Genomic DNA, 27,638 nt, shown 5'->3' on the forward strand with positions numbered 1-27,638 from the left:
GGTTTGAGCAGATTACAGTGGTAAACTTGCTGTGCTTTCCGCTTTCCTGGCAGACTTACCACGTAGTTAACGTCCGACAGTTTCTGAACAATTCGTGCTGGGCCCTCCCACTGCACGTCTAGTTTGTTGTTTAGCGATGTGCGCAATATCATGACCTCATCGCCAACCTCAAAACGACGGGCCCTGGCTGTCCGATCATAATAAACCTTGGCCCTCTGCTGGGCCTTTGTCATTGCTTCACCTGACAACTCCTGTGCCCTTCTTAAGCGTTCGAGGAGCTTAAGTACGTACTCCACCACGACTGGGTCGTCGCCCCTACCTTCCCATGATTCTCGAAGCATGCGAAGCGGAGATCGAAGCGAGCGACCGTACACCAGTTCAGCTGGCGAAAACCCCGTAGCCGCATGCGGCGCGGTCCTTAAAGCAAACATCACCCCAGGCAGACACAGCTCCCAGTCAGTTCGATGTTCAAAACACAACGCTCTCAACACGCGCTTCATGACGGAGTGGAGCTTCTCAACGGAATTCGACTGTGGGTGGTACACTGAGCTGTGTAGCAGCTTTACCCCACACCTTTCGAGAAAAGTTGTCGTCAAAGCGCTAGTAAACACTGTGCCCTGATCTGATTGAATTTCTGCAGGAAAACCAACTCGCGCAAATATGGACAGTAGAGCATTGACTATCTCAACTGAGCTGAGTTCTTTAAGCGGCACTGCCTCAGGGAACTTTGTCGCTGGGCAGATCACAGTCAAAATGTGTCTGTACCCCGTGGCTGTTACCGGCAGAGGTCCCACTGTATCAATAACGAGCCGTCTAAAAGGCTCCGTTATGATAGGTACCAATTTCAACGGCGCCCTTGATTTGTCCCCTGGTTTGCCCACCCGCTGACAAGTGTCACATGTCCTCACGAAATGGTCTGCGTCCCGAAAACACCCTGGCCAATAGTACTCTTGCAAGAGACGGTCCTTAGTTTTCTTAACTCCTAGGTGTCCGGACCACGAACCCCCATGCGACAAGCGCAACAGATCCTGACGATAGCATTGAGGCACGATCAGCTGATCGAACTCCACTTCTCTTCGGTCTAGATACTTCCGGTACAGGACTCCACCTCTTTCCACAAAACGCGCAGTTTTCCTGGCGATACCTTCTTTGACATTGCAGCGCACGTTTTCCAGGCTGCCATCCTTTTTTTGCTCGGCTATCAAAGCCGACCGGCTGACTTTTAGCAACCTATCAAGTCCGTCTGACGTAGGCGCGATGAGCAAATCAGTAGATAGCTCTTCTAACTTTCCCGCGTCGGGCGTTTCCTCTCCAGTATCTGGCGCCTTTAACGTTACAGACTCAAGTTTATTCAGTTCGGGCGTGCTCGGAATATCAGCTTGCTGCGCCTCTGACCCTTTTTCGTTGTTTGATAACGTCGGCCCCGCAACTACCGCCTTTGCAGCGAGCTCCCGAACCTTCGATCTGGTTAAGGCCTGAACACTAGCTTCACCAAACAAAAGCCCCTTCTCGCGCAGGAGGTGATCGGACCTGTTTGAAAATAGGTACGGGTACTGGGGTGGCAGCATAGATGACACTGCCGCCTCCGTCTCAAGCGCTCCGAAAGGTCCTTCAATAAGTACCTTTGCTACTGGCAGACACACGCTATGAGCTTCCACGGCTTGCTTGATCCACGCGCACTCGCCCGTGAACATATGGGGTTCTACGTAAGACGGGTGAACTACATCCATCGTAGCTGCGGAATCGCGAAGCACTCGGCACTCTTTCCCGTTCACGAGGAGGTCTCGCATGTAAGGCTCGAGAAGCTTCACGTTCTCGTTAGTGCTGCCTATTGAAAAAAACACAACTTTTGGTGTTGTTTCCGGACACTGCGCCGAAAAGTGACCCGGCTTCTGGCACGTATAACAAACGCGCGCTCGCCTCATCTCGAACCGCTTCCTGCGTTTGGCTGCCGCCGTCTCTTTACGTTTGGTCGGACTGCTTTCACTCGCATCCTCCCTACGCGTGTCCCCTTTTAATCTCATGGGCGTGAACTTCGGCCTCTCAAACTTCGAGCCAAATTCACCCTTTTGACCGTCCTTAGCTCCGCGAGCTCGACGCGTCACAAACTCCTCGGCTAGCTCAGCGGCTTTAGCCACCGTACAAACGTCTGGCCTATCCAAGACCCAGTATCGCACGTTCTCCGGTAACCGACTATAAAACTGTTCTAGCCCGAAACACTGCAGAACTTTATCGTGGTCACCAAACGCTTTCTCTTCTTTGAGCCACTCCTGCATGTTCGACATAAGCCTATACGCAAACTCTGTATATGACTCACTTTTGCCTTTCTCATTTTCCCGAAACTTCCGACGGAACGCCTCCGCAGACAGCCGGTACTTTTTTAGCAGACTCGATTTTACTTTGTCGAAATCCTCTGCCTCCTCTCTATCCAAGCGAGCGACTACGTCGGCCGCCTCGCCGGGTAACAAAGTGAGCAAGCGCTGTGGCCACGTTTCCCGAGAGAACCCCTGCTTCTCGCACGTTCGCTCAAAGTTAACCAGGAACAAACCAATGTCCTCTCCAAGCTTAAACGGCCGCATCAGGTCAGTCATTTTGAACAATACGCGTTCTCCTGCACCGTGTGCCTGACTTCCATTACGAGCGCGTTCCATTTCTACCTCAAGACGCTTCATTTCCAAAGCGTGTTGACGGTCACGCTCTTGTTGCTCTCGCTCTTTCTGTTCTTTACGTTCACGCTCTTCTTTTTCTTTTGCAGTCTCCCTCTCTTCAATAGTCTCAAGGCATTCCGACAGCTCGTCATCCTCAGCCTCTAACTCAAGAATAGCCTTTAGCAGTTCTGGTTTTCTGAGTTTGTCTGAGACATCCAGACCCAACTCTCTTGCAAGCTCCAACAATTTCGGTTTGCGCAACGACTTCAAATCCATGGCTGCTCTGAATGCTGCTTTCTCTACTGCTTACTATTGTCTTGCCGCAAACTAACCCGGCAGCAACGACAACCACAATTACCAGCTCTGTTTCTAACACTAACAAAAGCCTGGCAAAGCTCAGAAGAAGAAAGTCCCGCACTCACCAAACCTCGCAGGCAGAAATTCCGCGCAGTCGTTCCGCTGCAGGCAACCAGTCGTCACACAGGGCTCGTTGCACTGCTCCCGGATCGTCGTTGAGCTGCTCAGCATACAGTCAACTGCATCTCTTCGCTGCTGGCCTCCGTTGTCGCGATCTCACCGCTGGCAGACAGTTGTTTGACGTCGGAGGCGATCTCACCGCTGCCAACCAGATGTTTGGGATCCGACTGCTGGTACGATCTGTTGGGAACTCGGCGCTGACGCCCGTGGTTGTACCTGGGTCGCAAGCCCCAAGGGTAGCGTTGGCCTGGCGGCCTGGGGTACAACTCGAAGCATCCGAAGGTCCCGGCAAAGCATGAGTCGACTGGTAACAACGAAACAACTTGTTTATTTTAACATCGCAAAGAGTTGGCGGTCAGGTTTGACCGAAGTAGAGAGACGGGAGAGCACTTCACTCAACTGAAGAAATCGGAGCCCTCCTTTTGGCGTCCGGGGGCAGCTGTTTTTATACTCTCGCAGTTGAGGGCAAGAAGGAACCCCTCAAAAGACGAGCACGTGAATGTACAATGGGCTAATGGTGACGCACACTGTCGTAGCGATGCCGTAGCACCATGTCGAGCACGATCTCGTAGAACCCTGTCGTGGCGCTGCGCACGATCTCGTAGCACCTGGTCGTGGCGCTGCGCACGATCTCGTAGCACCTGGTCGTGGCGCTGCGCACGATCTCGTAGCACCCTGTCGTGGCGCTGCCGGTCGGACACAATGACTGGAACGAGATCCCTGCTTTGGCATCGCCTGTTTCGGGCCCAATAACTGGAATGAGATCCCTGCTTTGGCATCGCCTGTTTCGGGCACAATGACTGGAACGAGATCCCTGCTTTGGCATCGCCTGTTTCGGGCCCAATAACTGGAATGAGATCCCTGCTTTGGCATCGCCTGTTTCGGGCACAATGACTGGAATGCGAGGAGGATCCCTAGGCGGTCGCATCGCCGCAGACGCGCCTGGAAACACCTGGCGATGAGTGTTGCGGCGACGACGATCGGGCCAAAATGTCTGCCGCCCCGCCGCAGACGCGCCGGCAAAACCACGTGTCGCAGGCGAAACGCAACACTATGTCAACAACCTTTAAGGACAGACCAAGTGACCCGCCGTGGTTGATCAGTGGCTATGGTGTTGGGCTGCTGAGCACGAGGTCGCGGAATCGAATCCAGGCCACGGCGGCCGCATTTCGATGGGGGCGAAATGCGAAAACACCCGTGGGATTAGATTTAGGTGCACGTTAATGAACCCCAGGTGGTCGAAATTTCCGGAGTCCTCCACTACGGCTTGCCTCATAATCAGAAAGTGGTTTTGGCACGTAAAACCGCATAATTTAGTTTAATTTTTTTAACAGACCAAGTGAGCGCACGGAAAAGCCACGCACACGCACAAGAGAACGAATATCCGCCTAACATGGGTCTCTTGTTCGCCATACGTATACCTTGAAATTCTGGACATCTGGTACCGTATTCACAAAGCTTTTCGTTAGTAAGTACTGTTTGCCGTTTAAGTCAATAATATGTCCAGAATCAGGGTTAGATGGAATTTGATCTTACGAAAAAATCTACTAACGTAAGAGCATTTCGTGAATACACGCCCCGGTTCCACTTCGTCCTCTCCACCAACTTTCACGGCTAGAGTTGTATGTAGGTCCGCTCCTTACGGAATTCGTATACGTAAGAACATCATTCGCGGTGTATATCTAAAGCGCTAGAATTCAAAACTACCGCCGTGGCGCAAACCAGGGGCGCTATAACGTAACACTATTCCAAACTTTTCTATTCCAATTCTATAATCAGCCCTCCGCGATTGGTCAAAAACTTTTTTGAACCACCCCCACTTCACCTGTCTGTCACACGACTTCACGACAACCGCGATAGCTCCCCATCTGATATGATATGTACACACTGATTATGCATGATTTGACCGTACAATAGAAAAATATTTATTTCTGATCCTACGCTTTTTCGCCATTAGCCCCCGGTTATTGGTCAAAAGTTTTCGGGCTGCACCCACATCACCTGCCTGTCACGCAACGTCACAAAACCGCAAAAACTTACCGCGTCAAAGTGACGTGCACGCATTAAAGATGCATTAATATGCCGAACAAAACTGAATTTCCTTTTGAACAGCCGCAGGCTGCCCTGTTCTGAAAGGAATAAAAGATGGCTGCCGCCGATCGCTCAGGCGCTAGGTACTCGCACCTGCCGGAGAGCATAGGCTTATTTGCGAATAATAAAACTTTTTGCGAGGCCGTGTAACGTTTTCGAGCACTTTCGGCACGTTTACGACCTCATTCTTCCAACTCTTCATTGCTGAGGATCCGTTTTAGCGGCATTCTTGACCTTCCGTTGCATGCCGTCGCGATTTTCGACCAGCCACCGTATGCTAGTAAGGGAAAGCGGACCAATCGCAGACGCCGGCACCACCCTCTTCATCCGGTTATCGACTTTCACTGCAGTGGCTCGGCCCTATCTAATCCCTCTCCACTTGAGCGTGCTCCTCGCCTCTTGTCAGCCATTTAGATAATACAAGATGCTCATTGTAGGCAATATTATTAGTTTTTCAAGCAAACAAAAGAGACTTCCTGTGAACAAGGAGAGCGTTTGATTGGTCTGTTCAGACAACCCTGCGGGTAACCGCCCAGTGCTTGCGTCGTGGGTTAGGCAAATTTGACGTCAGGAGAATGGAATAAAAACATATTTGAATAGTTTTACGTTATAGGGCCCCTGTGCCACGTATCACTCTGTCCGAGCAGTCGAGGAAATGTAACAGCTGCAAGGCAAAAAAATGCCAGAGCGGTGCCGGTACTCAGCCAGCCAACTCAATAAAGTGACAATTTGGGCTTGCTTTTTTTTAGATTTATTATACGAACAGTAGACGTAGCACGTTGTGCTCCCTCACCGGGGATCACGTTTGATTGCCAATAACTCCCCTTCTGCTGAACGCATTGAATTACTTCTTGCGGCAAAGTATTTTAGAAATAGCCTATTTTCACTTCATATGTATTTCTCCACTTCGCTAAAAAGTGATTCAGGGCCCTTTAAGGCGAATGCGGCTCATGGAACGATAATTTGACCGTCCAGCGTTATGGCACCAAAATTCAATGGCACCAAAATTAGGGGTCGAACCATCGACCTTTGGTGGGAGCCCAACGCACTTGAAGGTAAGGTTACACCGGCCATATTTCCAAGTTGGATTCAACTTGACATCGTGAAGGACGAGAGTCGAACCCACTGCCTTTGGTGTTAACCAAGGCGAAATTAATTAAGTCAATGTTAATTAGGATGGAGTTAATTAAGGCATTCGCACCCGCGGCCTCTGGTGGTATAAAACAAGTAATAAACAGTAACAACGCATTAGAATGAAAATGAAGTGAAATTAAATGAAATGACGTGACTGTCAACTTTTTAGCAGTTTCGATACACTCACAGGTGTTCGGACAAGAAGTCGGCCACAAGAAACAACCCGGTAACGTGAGGCTATGGGCTACGCGGGCAATGCAGGACGCTTTTGCTGTTACGCTGCAGTGATCTCCGCAAATCATAAAGCAGTTATTTACTCACTTACTAAGAAAATATCGTCTTATATTTAATGAATTCAAAGTCGTTACTACTGCTGGAGTTATTCCGAAGGCAAACAAAAAAAAACAATAAAACCGTCGTTGCCTATGTATGGTTGAACACCGCGCAAAAGGCGCGTTGAGGAGTTTCACGAGCACTGCGTGAAAAATAATATAGAGAACAGACAAGCGTTGGTGTTCAGACCTTGCTTCTTTGTTGCGTTTCTTTCTTTTTTTTATAATTCGTGCTTGAACTGGTTTATACTCTTAATTATCGGGCCATCCAATTTTATGTCGATGCGCTTGAGAGCAGGCGTTTCCTTATCTGCAGATCCTCAAGCCTCTTATCTCTGCAGATTTCGAACAGTGCTCAAAATTCGCTTCAGTATATCTTTCGGCGTTAATGGGATTACCCGGCGATACAGTCGCCGCGTGATAGCACAGGGATAATAATTATTCGCTTGAACGCAGTCCTGCGCAATTCACTCTCAATGACCGGGCATGGCGGGTGTCGTGGTGAATTTAGTAACCAAGCGTTGGTGTTTTGGTACTTCTTCGTAAGGAATCGCTTGGTAACCTTACTAACACCACCACCACTCTTTATTTCGTTTTCTCGTTTGCGAGTGGTACAAAACATTCAACGCTATAATTACGGGATAACTCGCCTTGGCTACATTCTGTCAGTGTCCAGAAGAAAAAAAATACGCACAGGTAATATGTTGGGATAACCATTCCTGCGTCGTCCCAGACCATATTATACAATAGCATATACGTAATGCAAGTATACGGTTGGACAAACTTCCACTCCAAATTTTATAAAACGATAACAAGTGTAAAAAACCGCGCGGCCTTTTCGTTGCGTGCATCCCGCGTATGCCTCTCTCCGGTACTGTAGTTGCACGTTGGCAGTGGACTAAGCTTCGGGCGAGTCGCGCCGCTTACATTTATCTTCACATGGGTCTCGTAATTGAGTCGTTGCGAAAATGGTCGAGTGATTCCCCTCGAGAAAATCCGCACTCGGCAAGTTCGCCGAGTCGGAACATCGACGCGAGGGACCAGAGGGGCCCATTATGCGACGTCGAAGATGAGCGTGTCAGACTCGGTCTTCATTACAGTCCCGCTTCGTTATTGAATATTCTCTTCCTCTGAGGCGCGCATAGCGCTCTCCGCGAGGTGGAACGCGGGAGGTGGCCGAAGCGAACGTCCGCACTTTCGCTCCTCGGGTTGAAGAAGATTGCTACCGGTTGTCAAAGTTCTTACCGTCTTAGGAACAAAAATGTAATGTTTCGCCGCCGTAGAAGCGCCACCATTATATACTTGTAGAATGCCTGTGCCTGGGCATGCAAAAGCAGGAACAAGTTTATGTGTAGTTTTGCATGTGCGTGCGTGTGTGCGTGCGTGTGTGTGTGTGTGTGTGTGTGTGTGTGTGTGTGTGTGTGTGTGTGTGCGTGTGTGTGTGTGTGTGTGTGTGTGTGTGTGTGTGTGTGTGTGTGTGTGTGTGTGTGTGTGTGTGTGTGTGTGTGTGTGTGTGTGTGTGTGTGTGTGTGTGTGTGTGTGTGTGTGTGTGGTTCAGTGGTGCGCGGCAACATTGGTTTTTGCGTTTTCGGTGTAAAGCATAGGCGTAGAGAGCGAGCTGAAATGAGTGAAGCCCGAGGTCGATGCGGAATAAATTGAAGAAGCGCTAAAAAGCGCGGGCATGACACAGAACGGCACAAGCACTCGCTAACGACTGATGTACTTCAGGAGGAAGTAGGGGGCCTGTGTGGTCTGCACCCGTGAATCATAATTTATTCCGCATCTTGAACGAAATCCCGCAACAACACGTCTCGATGTCGATGCTGGGCAAGAGATGCGGAAACAAGCGCGTACGTTGTCTTCGTAACACGCGAGTAGGCCCTACAGGTTCGCTAATTAATATGGACCCCGCGTGGTCGATCTTCTCCGTCTGAAGTCGTAGGCACTTTTGGAATACATGATATTTAGGAACTGCTGGCGTCCTTAGGCGGCGCCGCCACTCCTTTTCACATACGTAGAACAAGCGTAGACTAAATACGACATAACAAGCCAGCACTTGACAAAAGAAAGGTAACAACAACAAAGTCGGACAGTCAAGGGACGTAACTGCATTGACGCTCTTCACCACACAAATCACATCAAAACCAAATTTGAACATAAAGGTAATCTCACATAATTGTGGACAGGACAACTCACAACGCATCAGAACGGATAGTCAGCTCACATACAATAAGTACAAATCGCAAAACGTGTCATATAAGACACTTTAAAACGTAAAGTCAGCTGTCATACACTAAATACACAAAACACAAGATCGGACCACAGCAGTTCGAATGTTTAGGGTCACAAAAGGGAGTAGGAACTGCAATCAATAATTTACAACAATATTACTCTTAAGCATAACTGCGAGTCGGCCTAGTTGAAACAGATTCGTTATTTTAAAACTTTTTGTGCGCAAACAAACAGGGACAAAGAAGAGGAGCAACACAAGGACGAGCGCTTTCTAACAACTTGTTTTTGTTTTTTCGAAGAACTTCCTGCCTAAGTACCCACAGATCTGCGCGATCTAGTCAAACAGAGCACGCCTATAGCGCATATAACTCTTGAGATAAAATGCCGTGGACCAAAGCCACCCGGTCAACATAAAAACACCAAGGCGCACGTAACAAGCACTTACGATGAAAATACGTTATGGATGTGATGACAACAGCGAATTTTCTTTATCCAGAAATGAAGCAGAAGGATGGCTGATGCATTTTTCCTTTTGTTTTTCAATCCAGTGCGCTTCCACAATTTCTATCGCGGTTTGATTCCTATGCCTATACAAAATTTCGGTGCTACAAAGACGCGGTGAGCAATCGTGTTCTTGACAATGCATAGCCAAATGCGTACCAGGGCGACCTTTCAGACTATATAAGTGTTCCCTTAGTCTCATGTTGATGCATCTCGAAGTCTGCCCTGCGTATACATGACCACATGTCATAGGAATCTGATAAACAACTTTTTTCACGCGATCAACAAATTGGTTCTTAAGCGGATGTCTAACGCTACATTCTTTGCATTACCCTTTCTTTCGAACTTGTTTTTAACCTTAGAACACACATTACCTATTTTGTTTTTTGCCGAAAACACCACTTTTACTTCGTAACTCCCAGCCGCCTTTTTAAGTCTATGTGAAGGGCCGTGACCATACGGAATCACTGTAACCTTGGAAGCCAAATCCTTCTGCCTTTGATTAATTGTGCGTTGTTCGCGCTCGTCCTTGTGTTGCTCCTCTTCTTTGTCCCTGTTTGTTTGCGCACAAAAAGTTTTTAAATAATATTACTCTTGTCATCTCATGCAGAATCAGAACCACTCGCACACATCAACCTGACAGACACTATACGTATATAAAGCAGCTGAAGAACACTTCCGGTGGCATAAACCGAAAAAAAAAATTCACGCAGAAACTCCTATGGGAGTTAAGTATGCGTAAGCATGGTGCCACTTGCTCACCTCCACGCAGCCCGGTCTCATTGCCAGCCTTATGAAACTTCATTCGGCCAGTATAAACGCCAGCGCTGCGGCAACACGAACTGCTGCGGACGGCGGCGCAAGGTGAATTGATGACGCAAGCAAAGTACTGCAGGTGGTGGCGCCACGTGCGCTGATGACGTTCCAATCATTATAAGCCGCTATCGCATTTTAGTGCCCTACCCATCCGCGTCAAACCATTATGAACCGTAATCAACCGTACTCCGGCGGCGGCAGCGTATGGTGCGGCCGCGCGGACCCTATCTTAAAAGCAATCTGCGATGGGGACAGGGTACGCCGAGTGCTGATAGCTTCGTGCGCGCTGTGTTCCCGCCGCTGCGGGCCCTATCTTGAAAGCGATGGTCTTACATGATGGACGGGTTTCTTCGTTGGGTACGCAAGAAATGCTTAGGCATTTAAAATTACTTACATTGTGTTGTTATTGTTCTTGCTGTGTGACGACGAGTAGCCGACGCCGCCAGAGGCACCAATGTCTCCTTTAAAGTGCTACAGCTTGCGCATTGGCGGAGGACCGTGCAGGTGCACGTCGCAGTACTCTATCTCCAATCACGCGCTGTTAGAACAGTGACAATGCCGCGATGCGGGCGATACGCCTGCGCCATTCGCGAAATGCACGTTTGTGCACGTGAGACCTCCTCGGGCACGCATCATGCGAGCAGACCACTTTGCGTCCCCCTCCCCATTGCCTCCTTTCTCTTTACCTTGCACTTTCGCTTATTCATGACGCGCGGCTGTGTTTCCATGTCGTGAGTTGGTTTCTTCGCACAGCTCATTTTATTAGTGGCTGAGCCTACCGCATTTTGAAACGCGAGATCAGGGGAAAAAGAGTGAGAAAGAAGAACTTCGTTATATGCTTCGAATATAACTCGAAGACCCCTCTAAGAACACTGACTACACAAATAAAAGAAAACGCATTATATCCGTGCAGTTACTGTGAATGCATGTTAATGATACTTCGAGCTGACTGACTTTATACAGCGAAGCTGTCTATGGCTAGGACCTCGGGACTTCTTCGTGGCGTAACGTCGACAGAAAACTATCATCATCTCGTACCCCCGTAAGGCAGAGGTTGCAAGCACTCAGCAAAGTGTAGCGAACAGTGCATGCATTCTTTGGAATCACACATACAACATACGGAACAGCATACGTTTGAATAAAGAACACGCTCAAAGCAATCATCCGAACTACATAAATGATGATAAGGCGCTCCTGCGCTACATGCAATACGAAGCACGCAGCGCTTCTAGCATGCGTTTCCCGGTAAAGATTACAGTTGCGTAAGCTGCGGCGGCAACGGCAGCTTGACTGTAGCATACGAAGCCGGGAGTGACGTAACTACACTTTCCTACATAAAAGAAAAACCCGCCTAGCAACTTATTTGCGTTGTGACAGTGCTATGGGAAGACCACGTATAGTGAGGACTCCTGAAGAGCAGCGTGCATACGAGGGGTGGCGCATTTCGCTTCTCTCTGGTCCACTCTTTGTAGGTGCGGCGCTAGCCAAGTCGTAGGCCGTCGAAACATGTTAGGCTAATAATTAGCCAAAGTGCTTGTGAATGTCGCCACGTGAATAATTTCAACCTACGTCGTAATGAGTAATCGTTCTAGATGTTCACAGCTTCTCTGTCCAACCACCTTCACAGCGTGAACTGGAGACCAGTTTTTGATGTTAGGAAATTTCTGCAGGTAAACTTTACTTGAATAACATTTCATCTTATGAATGCTTTCGTCTTCTTTTTCTTTTATCTTTTTGTTTCTGCTGGCATCCTTAAGTTTGCGAAAAAGCTTTTGCATTCATGACGCCCAACTGCCGACAGGAGCATGATATAAAACGTTCTTTTTTTTTAAATTGGCAGGTAATTTAACCTCTAGTTGAAGTCGATGAACGACAATGTCTGCCTGAGCGGGTTGGGGTTGAGAATGGGGCGGGGACATGGCGCACGGCATTCTATCACGTCACGCCTCACTTGAGGTGAGTAGTATAAGCGTCGGATTGCTTAACATATTTTGTTAACTGCACATCTTCGGGAGCGGCCCACGGAAGAGGCTAGAAACAGACATACCGGATGCGGAAAAGTGGGAAGAACTCGCCAATAAAGACATTGTTAACAGTGTTAACATTAGCTTAATAGAAGGGCAAAAAATCTGGTTGATAAAGCCGGGCACACACAGCGTTGTGTCGGTGTCTCTTTCATGCCAAATTTTTTGCACAGTTTCCGCTTTACCGTATGTGTGTGTGTGTGCGCGCGTAAAGTGTCCGAGCTAACATGGGCTAAATCATTAAAAAAAAAAAGGCTGCAAAGTACGAGGTCTGGGCCAATGGTTTTCAGTTGCAGTCGTCTTCCGCAAACTGAGGTATATATTCCCTTGTACCTAATTAGACGAACTTAGCCACCTTGAGAATTTCTGGTCTAATGTCGTACGTTCTAATGCCCAATCGTCATTCGCATTTAAAAACACCATATTCTATGGTTTCGAGCCCGCTACGTCATTTCAGGATATCTTTTGTTCCCCGTGTGTCAAAGCTGTAGCGGACCCGCCGTGGTTGCTCAGTGGCTATATGGTGTTAGGCTGCTGAGCACGAGGTCGCGAGATCGATGCCGGCCCCGGCGGCCGCATTTCGATGGGGGCGAAATGCGAAAACACCCGTGTACTTAGATTTAGGTGCACGTTAAAGAACCCCAGGTAGTCGAAATTCTGGAGTCCTCCACTAAGGCGTGCCTCATAATCAGAAAGTGGTTTTGGCTCGTAAAACCCCATAATTTTTTTTAAAGCTTTAGCGCAATATGCGAAATAAGACTGCAAAGTGGGCACAAGGCCGCGCGCCTGACATGCGCAGAAGCAGCGCTCACGAACGTTCTTCTTTTTTTCTTTTTCTCTTAAGCAAGCATTCAATCTACTAAATGGCTGACTTGAAGACCACGTAAAAAGGACAAGGTGTCAGGGTAGCTGTTTGCCTACTGCTAAGCACAAACGTACTTCTTACCACGCGGTCCTCAATGCGGAACCGGCGGGCACTGCTCTAGCTTACAGCACGAAGCCGTTGCTCGCTCTTGCGGCCGTTTATAGCAGCCAAGAGTTGCCCTGACGCCTTTGCCGCATTTACCAGCGTCACCAAGCCAGCCGTTTAGGCAAGTCAATTGTATGAAACCTTCTTCGAGCGCGCTACTGCGGTGCACACGAGCGCAGGCGCACGCTCACTTCGCCTTCGGCAGGCTGGAAAAACGCGGCGGGATGGAAACTACACGATGCATTTGAATTCGAAGCGCACTTTAATTGTCATTCGCACTTACGCCACCAGACCGATCATTAATTATTAGGATAATTAACATCGGCTAATTTTCTAAATTAAGGATTAAAATCTTGACAGTCACTTAAGTCTCCTTAAGTGATTTGAATGCGAAAGTATAATGACTTCTCTAAGTTATCACTTTACAGTATACCCTAATCCACTTTGCTTTAATTCGTAACAAATTTAATTCACCTTAAACCACTTTAATCGACCCTGATCTAGTTTAATCCACTTTAATCCACCTTAATTCATATTGATCCGCCGCAATCCACTTTAATCCACCTTAATTCGATTTTGGGAGTGGGCCAGGCCGATCTTTTTTTGGGTGGCGTCCGTCCGACGCCGTTGCTGTTCACCGTGGGATTTTGCAGTGCGAGCCGCAGCTGGTCCAGCGCTGGGAACGTCCATGACGTCATCACGTGAATTTTGGTGCCATCGGGTGTTAACGCCAGACGGACGCCGGACAGACGCCAGATATCTTTCGCTTTAAAAAATCCGAGGACACCTCAGTACTTCCTATGAGTTGTAAATGCGAAAGCATTAATGTCCATTTCAACGCCACTGAGCGGTCCTTCGATTTGTGAACTCGCGGACAAGCGAACCCGTCGAGACGCTTGGCTCGTTTTGATTTGGTGCAGTTAGAGCGCAGGCGAAAGCTTGTACGGACAAGGAACGCGCGGATAGCACAGGCTACTGAGAACGAGGGCGACGTTCTGTCGGGTGACGTTCTGTCGGGTGACGTTCTGTCGGGTGACGTTCTGTCGGGGCGATGCCCTCTCCCGCAACACCTCGCGCGCCTACCGAGGCATCAGGTGTTCCCTTTCGCCCGCTCTGCTGCGTCGAAGCGCGCTCGTGGCGTGGCGTCGCAGCCAATGGGAATTCAGGTGCCGTTTCGCTGCTACAGACGCCGGCTTTTTCGCTCAGTGGGCCATTTGGAGCTTTCGCTTCAGAACTGGAAGTTTCGCCCAAAGAGCGAACCATTGGCTTCATTAACAAGGCTCAACGTTGTTCCGCGTTCAATTCTTCTGACAGTGTTCGAAGTATACTCGGGTGCGACGCCGTTACGCGACGCAGCATTTAAGGCGACTATTTCTGGATAGAAATAACAGCGCCCTGTCAGCTATACGGAACGTCTGATAACGCTCGTGTGATTTGCACGCGTCGCACATCCACGGGGCACGAGATGAGACCGACGGGAAACCGTCGGCGTTCAGAAAGCGCGCCAAGCGTCTCCAGACGCTGGCTTGCCTGCGGGAAATTCTGCCTCTTGCGGCGTGTGCGGCGTAATGGTTAGAGTAGCGGGCTTTCGCATGTGCTCGCGGTACCCTGATCGAATCCCGCCAGTGGACATTTTCATTTAATTAAACGTTTCCTTTACACACACACACACACACACACACACACACACACACACACACACACACACACACACACACACACACACACACACACACATATATATATATATATATATATATATATATATATATATATATATATATATATATCATTAATGGAAATGAAATTGGATGGCAACACAACTTGCCGCAGGTGGGGAACAATCCCACGTCTTCGCATTACGCGTGCGATGCTCTACCGATTGAGCTACTGCGGCGCCGTTCTCACATCCACTTTCTGGGGCATTTATGTTTTAGTACTAGAACTAACCCTGGGAGTGTTAGCCAGCACCACTCACTCACAAACCTTGGCAGAGGATGTGGAACATCCTGTCTGCCGCAGGCGTCACGGGTACGTGACCTTTTTATATCAGAAAAGGGGACTTCGCCAAAAGCTTCTCTGCAAGTATTCGGGCCCGTTCGTCATCCTCAAACGCTTGAGTGAAGTGACCTATGTCATCGCTAAAATGACGGCTGATAAGCGCCGTTCACGCAAGACGTAAGTTTTGCACGTCGCTCGATTGAAACTGTACCACCAACGCGCACTCTGTCTAGCTCGGTGAACTTCGTCGGCCCAGGAGTAAAATGTAACTGCGCACCGGAGGAGCGTGGAAGAGAAAGAAGCGGCGCGATTTTTTTTAGAGATCGGCTGTTTCGGACCGTCCCATGTCTTCTCTACCCCCTTCCCCTTTTCACTGTAAATAACTCCTTTTTACATCCTTAACACACACACGCATATATATATATATATATATATATATATATATATATATATATATATATATATATATATATATATATATATATATATATGCAGGGTATACCGCGTAACTTGAGCCAAGATTTTAAAAATGAAAGGCGCGCCGGAGCCGAATTGAACCGAACGGATACTATTCGCAATAGCCTATAGTAACTCAGACATTTTTTTCCCATAACACAGTCATTAATTAAGTTTAATTACCCAACTTTTTCATTGTTGGCTAGGGACCCCAACTATAATATGCAGATTTGTAGAGCCACCTTCAGAAACCACCGATCGAGCTGTGTCCTTTACGATACGTCTCACGTAGTCGTTTTTCCCGGTTTGCAAAGAAAGCCCGCGAAAGATGAAAAAATTACCAACGATTACGTTACTTCCTAATGCGAAATTTGAGCGCAGCAAATAAGCTGTTTCACCTTTTCGATAGATTGAGGCAAAGAAATCGAGCAACACATGTATGCGCTATCACAGAATTTTTTTTTTTATATTTCCCGTACTCCTGGATCATCTCGACGGCGGCGACGGTAAGCTTCTGCTTCGGCGGCACGCACCTCTGGATTCTGACGGCGACGGCGCTGGGCCTCTGCTCTGGCAGCTCGTTTAGCAGCAGCAGCAGCAGCAGCAGACGGAGGACTTCCATCGGTCGTCTCGCTCATGGCTCAGAAAGAACTGGCAGATAATTTCGCAGTGGTGAACGGCAGCGGCAATTTCGGCTCGGGCGGTGCACATATACAGATCCGCCGCCACCGATCTGGCTCTCTGATTGCCACCGCACAGGGCGAACGGCAGCGGCAATTTCGGCTCGGGCGGTGCACATATACAGATCCGCCGCCACCGATCTGGCTCTCTGATTGCCACCGCACAGGGGTTGCATTGGAGGAGGAGTGAAGAAAGGAATTAAGTTCGAGCCGGCGCTTTGACAACCGGAGGCTCGCAGGAAGAGGGGGGAGGGGGGCGGCGTGTACACCCAGCGGCAAACGATGGGGGCAGAAGCGCGCGCAGCAAGCGGACAACACGATAAAGGGAGGAGGGAAGAGATAGCAGCGACTGACTGATGCCGCTGACGCCGATAGTGAGTCAACCCCAGCTGCGGAGTTGGTTTCAGGGACAACGCCGCCGATGCCGACACAAACAATATGATACCCTCGCTTCCGCAGCGCTAAGAACCAGGTCTAGCCGTGGGAAGGTGGTCACGTATTCGTCGACGTGCCGGGGCCTACGTGAAATAACCGGCGCGTCGGCAACTGAAGAGCACCCTATCCGCCACACAAGAACAGGGGGGGGGGGGACCCTTTCCTCCTCTTTCTGCATGGCGGCGACGGTGTTCTATGCAGTCACGTTATCTTGACTCTCTAGCGGCGTCAGCGGCATCCAGCGGTATCAGTCGGTCGCTCCTAGCGCTGGGGGGATGAAAGGGGGGCGGAGCTGGTTACGAGGCCGACGACAACGCCGACGACGACGCGAAACCCAGGAACGGACGCCAAAGAGCTGCGCTCTAAAAAGCCACGTGACAGAGCGCTTGCACAGTAATATCGTGCTGCTCTCAAGCGTGCGTTCGGTGAACAAGGTCGGCTCCTCCTGGCCGAGCGCTGCCGATGATAAAAAAACGCCCTGCCGCTTCCTCGTCGCCAGTCACGATGGAGTCACGCCAGTCACGATGCCCCAACGACTGCAACGAAGCAACCTGAGGCACTTGCGCTCACTCAAACATCCTGTAGACGAATCCTTGACCATGTTGAAAAGCCACGCCATACACTACTCAGTTTCTTGTCCTTCTTTCTATCCCCGCCAGCCCGGAGCGCATGGTTATGAGCCATATGTTTTAATGTGTTGCGCCTTTTGTAGAGCGCCGACTTTGTTCCTTTGTCGGGTTTTATTTAGTTTCCGCTATTCTTCTCTCTCAGCCCATTCTTTCCCCGCCCACTGTCTGGAACTTCCTCTGTTATTATTATAATTTTTGTCGCCTTTTTGTCGTACTCTTCTAACGTTGCGGGCGAGCAGTCATAGCCTGTGCGCTCTTGACGACACTCGCGTAGTTGGCATGCACGTCTGCAGCACCGATGGCAACGGTGGCCTTTCGGCTTGTTTCTGGTTCCAAGACGCTGCAGGATCTCAATGCAAAAAAAAAAGAGTAAAGGAACCGCAGGCGAAAACCGAGGTCCTTCTTTCGTTATTCGTTGTCGCTGCTCTCACAAGCGGCGTCAGTGCGCTCGCACACACGCGCAACTTCTCTCTTCTCTTTTTGCAGGGTGCGATAGGAATCGATGGCCCCAAGGGGGATACCGTAAGTACTGCCCGCCCAGTGTCATAAAGAGTCGGAACTTTGCACGGCGGCGACGTGCGACAGGGCGCTGACGGCCACGCGATGCTCTTCTTCCTGCAGGGCGAGAAAGGGGACAAAGGAGAAAAGGTGCGTGCGTCCTGCACGCCTGGGCCACGGTGCACGGAGGGCCGACCATGCAGCCCCGTAGCCGGCCATTGCACGCGTCCCCTTGTTTTGTTCCTTTTCCTTCTCGTTTTCTTTTCTTCTTTTCATGCACTTTTTTTTTTTACGTAGACGAACAGCTTAATTTATGGGCACTTGACGCATTTTATCAGCAGTATTTGTTAGCAGTCCTTTAGTTTGCGAAATGAGATCACGCTTGCATGTCTTATTATGTTCGCTCGTGTGTTTCACGGCGCTCTCCTTGCCGGTGTTCACAGGGCACGCAGACTGAAGGAGATAAGGGACATGCAGTGAGTGGAAACACGCTGACATCCAACTCACTCGCTGGCTTTGCCTTATTACCTCAGATACGAGCGCGCCGTGAACACCATCGAGATGAACCGTTACAAACTCCCATAAGCTTCCACGCTCTCCTCGCGTGCATGCCAGATATCAGACCGACTTCGAGCGTCCTCGCGGACGGTGGCATCCCAGACGTTACCGACATGCTAAGAGCAACTAGAAATGGTTAAGTCCGGCGCGCACGGTATGAACAAGTAAAAACAAACTCCCTAATGGACATTGCGTGCTAGCGATATGCTGTTGGCACGCAAGCTAACTATTCCAGCGCTGATCCGTCGTATACCGACGGATCAGCGCTGGAAGAGTTAGCTTACAATACAACGTCGTTCATATTGAGCATGTAAGCGCAGGTTTTTCTTTGCGCTTCTTGAAACACTACAAGAAAATTAGTACTGCACTTACTGCGATCTAATATATCATCGTATACGCTCGCAACAGCCCGGAGTTCACAATGGCGCAGTATAGTGATAGCATGTTGGTGGTTCTACAGTAGGAGGTGGCGGCAGTAACTGTCCATCGTACACGAAGGGCACCTCAACCATGCGCTGCGCCATGGCGTCCGTCCTGCAACGTGTATGATTACCTATAGGCTCGCATTTATCGGCGCGCTTTCCTTTAACCGTGTTGAAAGTTCGCGTGCTGCGCCATTCTGGCACCATGCTGGTGAATACTTTGCTCAGCATAGAGCAAACAGCTTGATAGCTTTAACATTCGGGAAGAAATATCGGACGATGGTCGGTATAGCGCCATGAGTTACTTCTGGCAATCAGGACCGCAACTTATATATATATATATAGAATAGCGTCGTTTTGGGGGGTAAACTCTTGTGATTTAACCTAAGTACTCCATTACGTACTTCATCAGCATAGTCCTAGTTCTTTTTTTTTTCTCGCTATTTCAGTGCGCCCTCTAGCGGGATTATTAATTAGTTGCGCTAAGCGAGTCCGAAGAAAACGTTCCAGAGGGGTATCAACTTGGTTATGCAGCCCTTACATAAACATTGCTTGACAATCAGTAAGCCTACAATGGAAACCTAATTTAAGGCAACAGAAGACGACCATCAATATCTTTATTGTATATTGTAGCGCTTTGTAAAATGTAGATTGTAAATTTGTAAAATGTCAATTTTTGTAAATTTTGTCAAATGTGGGGCTCATATATAGTTTCCCTTTGCCCATCGGGAGACCCAAATCTTATTGTCGTGCTGGTCACCGCGTGTAGTGCTCTACACATTCGTTCTCGTAGCAGCGTCTGAAAAATAATGCGGCTCTGAATGCACAAAGCTTCTGCTGCTAATAAATATATTTTTCCCAGTCGATGGGCTCTGATATCATCTATAGTGTGCTGTGTAGCAGTTCACCGCCCGCTTTTATGAGCTGTTCTTGTGCAAAAAGAATATCTTCGTAAACCTGCGCCCGACGACAGTATATAGGATGAATATTTAATCTTCTTATGCAATGAAGCGTATGAACATGTGAACGGCACCGCCTCTGTAGCATCCACCTCGCTCCTACGAAACATTTGAAAGCTCTAATATTCTTAGGTGGGCCACCTTTTTATTAAAAGGGAAAGCTATCGGAGATGCCGAGAAGTAAAAGACCTGAAAGGCAAAAAAAATATAAGAATGATGAAAACAGAGTGGCCATGGTACGGCCTGTTTTGTTCACTCACTTGTCTGGAAAAAGAAGCAAGAGAATGATAGGCGTTAAATTTCTTTCTCATGCGGTGCGTTACGGTCACCAGAAAGAGAACTTTCGCAGTGAACCGAAAAAGTTTCTTTGAATTGATTTGAGATGCTCCCTCCGGGAGGCGTAGAGGGAATGCTAGTGTAGTGCATAACATTTAAACTATATATATGTATATGTATATATATATATATATATATATATATATATATATATATATATATATATATATATATATATATATATATATATATATATATATATATATATATATATATATATATATATATATATGGAATTATGTTTACTACACGCGATCTCGAAGCTCGAGTTATACAAGACAATATCCTTCCCGTCAGCGCCATTTGTTAGAGGTTCAAAAATGGACCGCATAATTTGCAAAGTTTCCGCATCCGGAACTTATGCAGCATGTGCTGCGGAATTCACAAAACTTCAATATTATTGCGTAAGCGACTAGCGTCAAAGCGTCGGAGGTTTGGAGCACGTCCATTCATGGTCACTCGAGCCTGTGAAGGTGCGCGATCTGTATGGCTAAAATATATACCGAGCTCGTATACCTCAAGGAGTACTTCACTTCGGTCGGAAACCTTCCGCGCATGAAAGTAATTCAACGAGGACATCTCGAGCTTCCAGACGTGTTATGTCTGCATTTCTCCGCATGTGAAGAGCAAGATTCTGGTTTATTTTATTTCTTCGACTTTCTCCCTTTATCTTGCATGCTCCTGCACTGCTTCTCGAGTGGTACCAAGTGCGCGAAAGGTGCATATCATTACAGCAAAAGAGCTTTCATTTTCATGTGTCCCTTTCTTTCGAGTCGGCCTCGAACGAAAAGTAAATGAGTGTTCGTACCGGGCCTTGTGTTTCTGGTGCCTCGTCTGACTTCATCGATTTCTTTGCAATCTGTTCGTCTAGGGTGATTCGGGGATCGACCTTGTCTCAAATGTGAAGGTAAGTTCTTCATTATTTTATTGCTTTAAGTGTTCTTGCTTTTTGAGGGTATTGTTCAATTCCGACTGATTACTTTCGCAGTCCAGAGGGATTATGGCTGTACATTTCATGTATTTTCCTTTTCTTGTTTAATCAAGAGCCGACTTATAAGTTGTGTCACAGCGTTGCCTTTCCCCTCCCCATTTCTTCTTGCATTATTTTGTTCGCGTTCAGATGTTCGTTCTGGCTGCGGTAGCAGAGTTCTCACGATCACCTATCTTCGATTGCATGACGGGCTTTACTTCTGGCGGAAAGCATATTTACGTGGTAGCATCAGATGCAGCTACGTCAAATTAAGCAATCGATGGCTAAAACGCGTAAGCTTTTCGTGATACACTGAATGCACTCGTGCCAGCAGTTCACGTAGCTTGGCATAAAACAGTGTCCGAATATCATTGGCCGAATGAGAAGCCGTGGCACGCCTACTCATCTGAGAAAAACGCTGCAGAATTTAGAGTTTAGCCAGCACATCTTAGACACAAGCTGGACCTGCTTGCCACCTGCTTGAACTGAGACAAAAAGAGAGTATACCTCTGCACGCGATGTGATGTGCATGGCAGCCGACTGGCACTGTAAGGGCACTAGCCGCAAGTACAAATTAAAGCGACAGTTAAATGCCTTTGTCTACGGTCCCCTTCAGTGTTCTTGTAGCTACTGTCCTTTCGGTGCTGTTTTGCTGTCGTAAGTTCTTCGGTTCTCTGACTATCGAGTATAGAGAAGGGAGCGTCTGTAGGCAGTTATAACAGCGTCCGGTGAGGCTTTGAAGCCAGGCTGATGCTCGCTCTCTGCAACTGCTCTGCATTGCGGATGCCCCTGTAGGAGCAGCCCGCCTACATGTGCCATTGCGCGTGCGCCGCAGCCCAGAGCATCGGCATCTGAACGCTAGCAAGGCTAGAAGGGGGCCTAGTTGGTGTTGGTATCCATCATGACAGAACGCGCCGCTTGTGGTTGGGACACTTGGGATGCGGACACACGTGGACATAAAAAGACACGGAGGAAATGCTCGCGCTTCATTTTCTCTCTGTCTTTTTTATGCCGACTATATTCGTATCCCGCAGAGCCATAAGCAGCGCGCTTTGCCTTGAGGTTTCTGAACGCGTCGTCGCCCGGGGGGGGGGGGGGGGGGGGGGGGGGGGGGGAGGGGGGGGCCTGATGAGCTGGGGCTTTTGCGCGCTGCTGTGGGGCTGCGCCCGCCTGCGTGTGCCGGCCCAGTGGCCTTCTGACGCCACGTCCCACTGCTGTTTCAGGGAGTAAAGCGTTCAGTCAAGATGCCCCACGGGGGCATCGCTGACGCCACCGATTTTAAGGTTAGTCCGCGCACTGCGCGCGTGCTCCCGTATAACCCAGTGCACTGTCCCCTTGCTCACTTTGACCCCCGCACGGCCATTCCGGGGCCCTGCTCGAGACGGAGACTAACTCGACTGGCCTCTCGGCTCCTGGATCCTTGCAACTTCGATCGTCTGTCTGCCCTTCCCGCACACGTGTCCCGCCTTTCTTTCTTTCTTCTTCTCTCTCTCTCTCTCTCTCTTTCACCCCCCTCATTTCCACTTCATTCTGACACTGCCGTTTTGCTTTAGAGAGAGGGAGGACGTGAACTAGTGTCTGCACTCACGCATGATTTGCACGTTTCTCAAACGACGCATGCGCTTTCTCTGGTTACTCACAAGAAGCTTTAGGCAGGTGTTCTTATTCTTCTTCCTTTCGCCGTATCTTTGTGCACAGCAGCGTATTAGAGGAATAACCAGTGAAAGCATGCATCGTGCCACTGAAGGAGTGACTGCCAGTAAACCTACTTTGGCGCTCGTAGATACCTTGCCCTTTCCGATTTCGGTGCATTATTCTGTTAGAGCACGCTTCCTAAGAAGGATTGCTCAAGAGTGCCGAGATGCATTTTCAGTCGCCGTCTGCCTTAGCAGCAGCATCCTCTATACTCGTTTCTCTCTCGCTATAAGCTTGCAGGAATTCCCTGAATAGCAACATCAGATTTAGAATTTCTCTGTGATCGATCCAAATAATAATAAAAAAATACACGCACACGAAAAAAGGCAAATCCTGTGTTCGCTGTAATTCTTGAGACTATAGTTTTTTGCAACGAAGCTTTTTTTTTCCGTACTCGGGGCTCTTATATTTTTAACTTTAGCAGCGCTTCGAATGAGCGTCTTTGGCAACCTGTACAATGTTAAACTTCCGTGACCCAACGTAAGCAGGCTCAGCCGTACAATTTCGTCAACAAGCGTACGTATACGCACTCTTATGGCTACTTGGTCCCAGGAGGGCGCTTAGCGCGCGATTACTATAAACCATGTGATTTTTTAATGTGAAAGCATTATATGCCGCATTACGCGAAAATCCGGCGTTGTAGTCGGCGGCGTGACCTATTGACGCAACTAAAAATGACCGACGGCAAAGATTAAAACACGTCGAAAAAATGCTCGGATTGACGTCGAAATTCTCATAGAGGTTCCTGTAAACAAAGTAAATTAATGCCTTTGAAAAGAATATTAGGCAAATTTCGGTCTGGGTAGGAACCGAACCCGGGCCTTAGGGGCGCAAGACGAGCACGCTTCCCCGCGACGCCACTGCAGCTCCACGGTTGGTTTGCTAAATGTGTCTATGCCTTCGTCATTGCGCACGTCACGTCGTAGCCAATGGGTAGGAGGTGGCGCCACGTCATGAGTGCATAACTTAAAACAGTAATGTCCACTTGAACGCCGCGGTCCTTCGAGTTATGATAGAGTTTTAGTATAGCGCGAGCTAGCGTTTAGCGTGCGCAATTATAGGGCGCGTGCGCGGTACGCAAAAGGAGAGTCCGCGTTTTGCGGCAGCACGCAATTTTCGGAATTTATCGGGAGACGCTAACGCTCGCAAAGCACCAACGCTAAGAAATGGCGTTGTCGAACATGGCGGCACCCATGGCTCTCGCTTCACCGTGAATTCTCGTGATGGCTGCGCTCTCACTCTCGTTGATCGCCAGCAATTATTGAAATGAACTTTTGCTCCATCTAAATTCACCTGAAACGCTAGTTATGAGTGCATAGTGCGTCCAAATTGTTTTTACGTCGTTCAGCGATTCCGGCATCCCTGGGCCTGACGAGACGCGTCCGCATAGCAACAGAATGGTTGCTAATGGATTGTCTTGGCTCGGATACGTTTGTCGCGAGGCACCAGACTGTGCCCTGTCGTTGAACGTCTTTCTTACGTTTGCGTTCCCGTACGTTAAACTAAATCTCTTGAAGGGACGCACGTAAGATGATAAACTATATTCTAAAACTGTATACAGTCTAAAAATGCTACTTTGACTACTCTTAGCTAGATGGCGAGCCAATCAGCTCTGGAGCTTTGACTACTCGCACCTAGATGACGCGGTGAAGTTTTGCACTCTGCGGCGCCTCGTTGTTTTATGCTATACTAAAGCTCTCTAGAATAGCGTCCCGCAAAGATTTCGCAGGCGCAACACGCCAACGCTAACGCAAAATTAGAGCGCTTTATAGCGTAAAATCCTTGTGTTAGCGTTAGCTTGTTCCGCACGCTAAACCTTTGCGGAACGCTATTCGATAGAGCTTATTTTAACAACCGAAGAGCCGCAAAGCGCGAAACCTCACCGCGCCATCTAGGTGCGAGTAGTCAAAGCTCTTACGCTGACCGGCTTGTCATCTGGTTAAGAATAGTCAAAGCAGCATTTTTTATAGTAGACCGTTTTATAATAGCGTTTGTCGCCTTACGTACGTTAAAAACGCAAGCACATATACGGCACGTTACGTTGAAAGACAGGGCTTCATCTGCGGCCTCGTGACAAACGAATCAAAGGCAAGACAACCCATTAAGAACCATTTTGTTGCTCCTGTGCGGACGCGTCTCGTCAGGCCTACGGACGCCAGCATCGCCGAACGATCTCAGAAATTAGATGCGCTATGCGCTTATAACGAGCGTTTCACGTGAGTTTAGAGGAAGGTAAAGCTCATTTCAATAGTTACTGGCGATCAAAGAGAGTGAGTGCGTAGCCATCACGAGAATTCACGGTGAAGCGGGAGCTATGGGTGCCTCCATGTTTGACAAAGCTATTTCTTAGCGTGCATACTTTGCGAGCGTTAACGTCTCCCGTTAAATTCCGAAAATAGCGGAGGCACGCTATGCGCAAGGCTGCTATAGTGTTCTGCGCGTGCGCAGTGTGGCCCCGCTATATTTTAGCGTTCAGCGTGGGGCCACTTACGCTATACTAAACTGTCTACTAAAGGTCTCTTGAACTCCTTGCGTGCAAGCGAGCGCGTTTCCATTGAGCCTTACCGAGACGCAATTAAAACGCAGGCGAGCGCTTGCGCGGACAAGGAACGCGCAGAAAAAAAAATAATTTCACCCAAGGGACTATAATGCTTTCGCATTCCCAACACGTAAGCGCTACGTCTTAAGTGTTTCTCCCGAATTTTTAAATGTTGTTCTGTTACCCAGATCCGCGCAGAGTTGCAGGTAATCATGATATTGCACAGGTTAGCCTGAATCGCTCGGCACCATTAACTTTGCGACCACCTTAATTCTCGTGTGTTTCAAGTCCCATTGAAAAACCACAGCTTTCTTTGCCACAATTTATTTTGTAATGTGAGCACTCCTCAAGACGGGGAAACGCAATGAACATCCTTCATAACAAATTGAGCTTCACTGCGTTCGCGTTAAGGATACTAGCCTCGCCGAATAGATTTTGACTACATGGATACGACAAAGTAGTATAGACTATCAGAGGCTTTGAAGCATAGATCTTTCATTGGCCGTCTTTGTACTGTAAGATTACTTTGTGCTAAGATAACTATAAAGCAAGTATGCTGGTTCCCCAAATTTGAACTAAGCAAGAGCGTTATATTATATATAGCAGCGTACGCATAATATATGAAAACGTCTAATAAGGAGTTCTCGTTGTTCTCGGTGGCTCATATTAGGCACCGGTGCTTCGCGTAGGCCTGCGCCTGAACTAATTGCACCGATTTTGTTTTCGTTTTTTTTTTATAAGTAAAAGGGATTGCTTAGCACGTGAGAGGCTTACAGCTGTTCTTCTGTCCTGTCTCCAATTTCACGTTGCGCAGAATCGAGGTTGAACATTTTAGCTGGGCAGGCTCGAACGAGCCAATGCAGGTAAAGAAAAAGTTATATATTTCACGGAAACAGTTCCCACTCTATCAGAGAGAGACCATCAAAGAGTGGCCTAAAAACTAAGCTGGTATCTCCTGTTTTGTGTCGTTTTCTGGCCATTCAGCAACGACACAAACGAAGCGCGGATAGGACATTTATAGCATAGTGTCCCAAATCTGCTGCCTCAGTTACTTCCTTGCCGCTACCCAATGAAAATAGCCTGCTGCGAAGCTACGCCGCTGTAGACGAAGAAGTTTCAAGGACGGGATGACGAGAAGCCAATGGCTCGAATATCAGCATGAGCCTCACATTTCTCACACTCTCTATCAGCTGGTGCACTCAGGCATGCCGCATTATTAACCATACGGGGCGGAGTCGTGCTTACTCGGAATTTGGTGCCTCGGCGATTGCCGCCGTAATCAACGTTGCCATCAGGGGTATACATGTTACTGTGACAAACACTCAGACTACCTTGATCACGTGTGAGCGTCTTGCATGTGTCATTTCTTTTTGAGCGAGAACGGAGAACTCGTCTTTGCGTCGCCGTGAAACATCTGAACGAAGGCTTTCACGACAAACGGGTCAGTCAGTACCACAAATATCGATTCGTTGTGCCCAGACACCTGCTTTCTAGACTCGTTTACTTATTTCAGCTACGGTAATTAATCGCGAAGCTACTGAGCCTTTTTCACTGCTGAATGATGCACTTAATCTAAAAAAAAAAAAAGGACATGCACCTCTGAACTGTGCCATGCCTACCTTGCGCCCGGCGTCGTTACACCGAAATGCGAGCGACCCGTTTGGCGTAATGTCGAAATCGAATGAGTGGTTGCACAGGGACCCGCATCTTCAGTGTCGACGTACGAACTTCAAGTAACCATCCCCACTGAACACGGTAAACGCTCAGGGGCTTTTATAGAAACATATATGGTGACTTAATTTGAAAGAACGATGTGTAGCATTCGTACGCGCAAACAAATAACCTTCGTAGATCATTAACCGCATAATTTAAAAGTAGCAATGGAAAGCGCGCCTGGGATCTATCACTATGAGAAGGGTTCGAATAGCATTTCGCTTTAACAGCAGACATTATAATTGCATTTATTGGCTTTTTTTCTCTCTCTCTCTCCCTCTCACACATTTTTTTAGGAACTAGCAAATATCGGAGTGACATTCTCTCCAGGCGACGTGTTTATGATGAAGGTACGTATATATTTAGTCACAACAGCATGCATCGTTGTTCAGCTATCATGTGATACATAAAATACCCCTCGCAAATTTTTTGCGGGTCTTCTTTCTAATATCTCGTAGATTGCTTTTTATTCGGCGACAGATAGGAATAAATTAAGGAAAATAAAGGACGTCTACTAGGATA

At 48.3% G+C, this 27,638-nt stretch overlaps 1 protein-coding gene and 1 non-coding gene across 7 annotated transcripts in view; one reads left to right on the forward strand and one right to left on the reverse strand.

Moving 5' to 3' along the window:
* The window catches only part of LOC142579011 (uncharacterized), a 465,789-nt gene that overhangs the window by 331,464 nt on the left and 106,687 nt on the right, over positions 1-27,638 (forward strand). For 5 of the 6 annotated variants that reach the window (XM_075688787.1, XM_075688827.1, XM_075688796.1 and 2 more), the window contains exons 5-9: positions 17,913-17,948; positions 18,048-18,074; positions 21,071-21,106; positions 22,393-22,452; positions 27,413-27,466. In XM_075688787.1, the coding sequence (XP_075544902.1) occupies positions 17,913-17,948; positions 18,048-18,074; positions 21,071-21,106; positions 22,393-22,452; positions 27,413-27,466 (213 nt within the window). The remainder of the gene's footprint in view (positions 1-17,912; positions 17,949-18,047; positions 18,075-21,070; positions 21,107-22,392; positions 22,453-27,412; positions 27,467-27,638) is intronic. The other variant, XM_075688813.1, reaches the window with a different exon arrangement.
* On the reverse strand, positions 15,051-15,122 carry TRNAT-CGU (transfer RNA threonine (anticodon CGU)). Its single transcript has one exon. It is a non-coding gene; the product is annotated as a tRNA-Thr (tRNA).

This window comes from Dermacentor variabilis, chromosome 1, assembly GCF_050947875.1.
Source record: "Dermacentor variabilis isolate Ectoservices chromosome 1, ASM5094787v1, whole genome shotgun sequence".
Lineage (NCBI taxonomy): Eukaryota > Metazoa > Arthropoda > Arachnida > Ixodida > Ixodidae > Dermacentor > Dermacentor variabilis.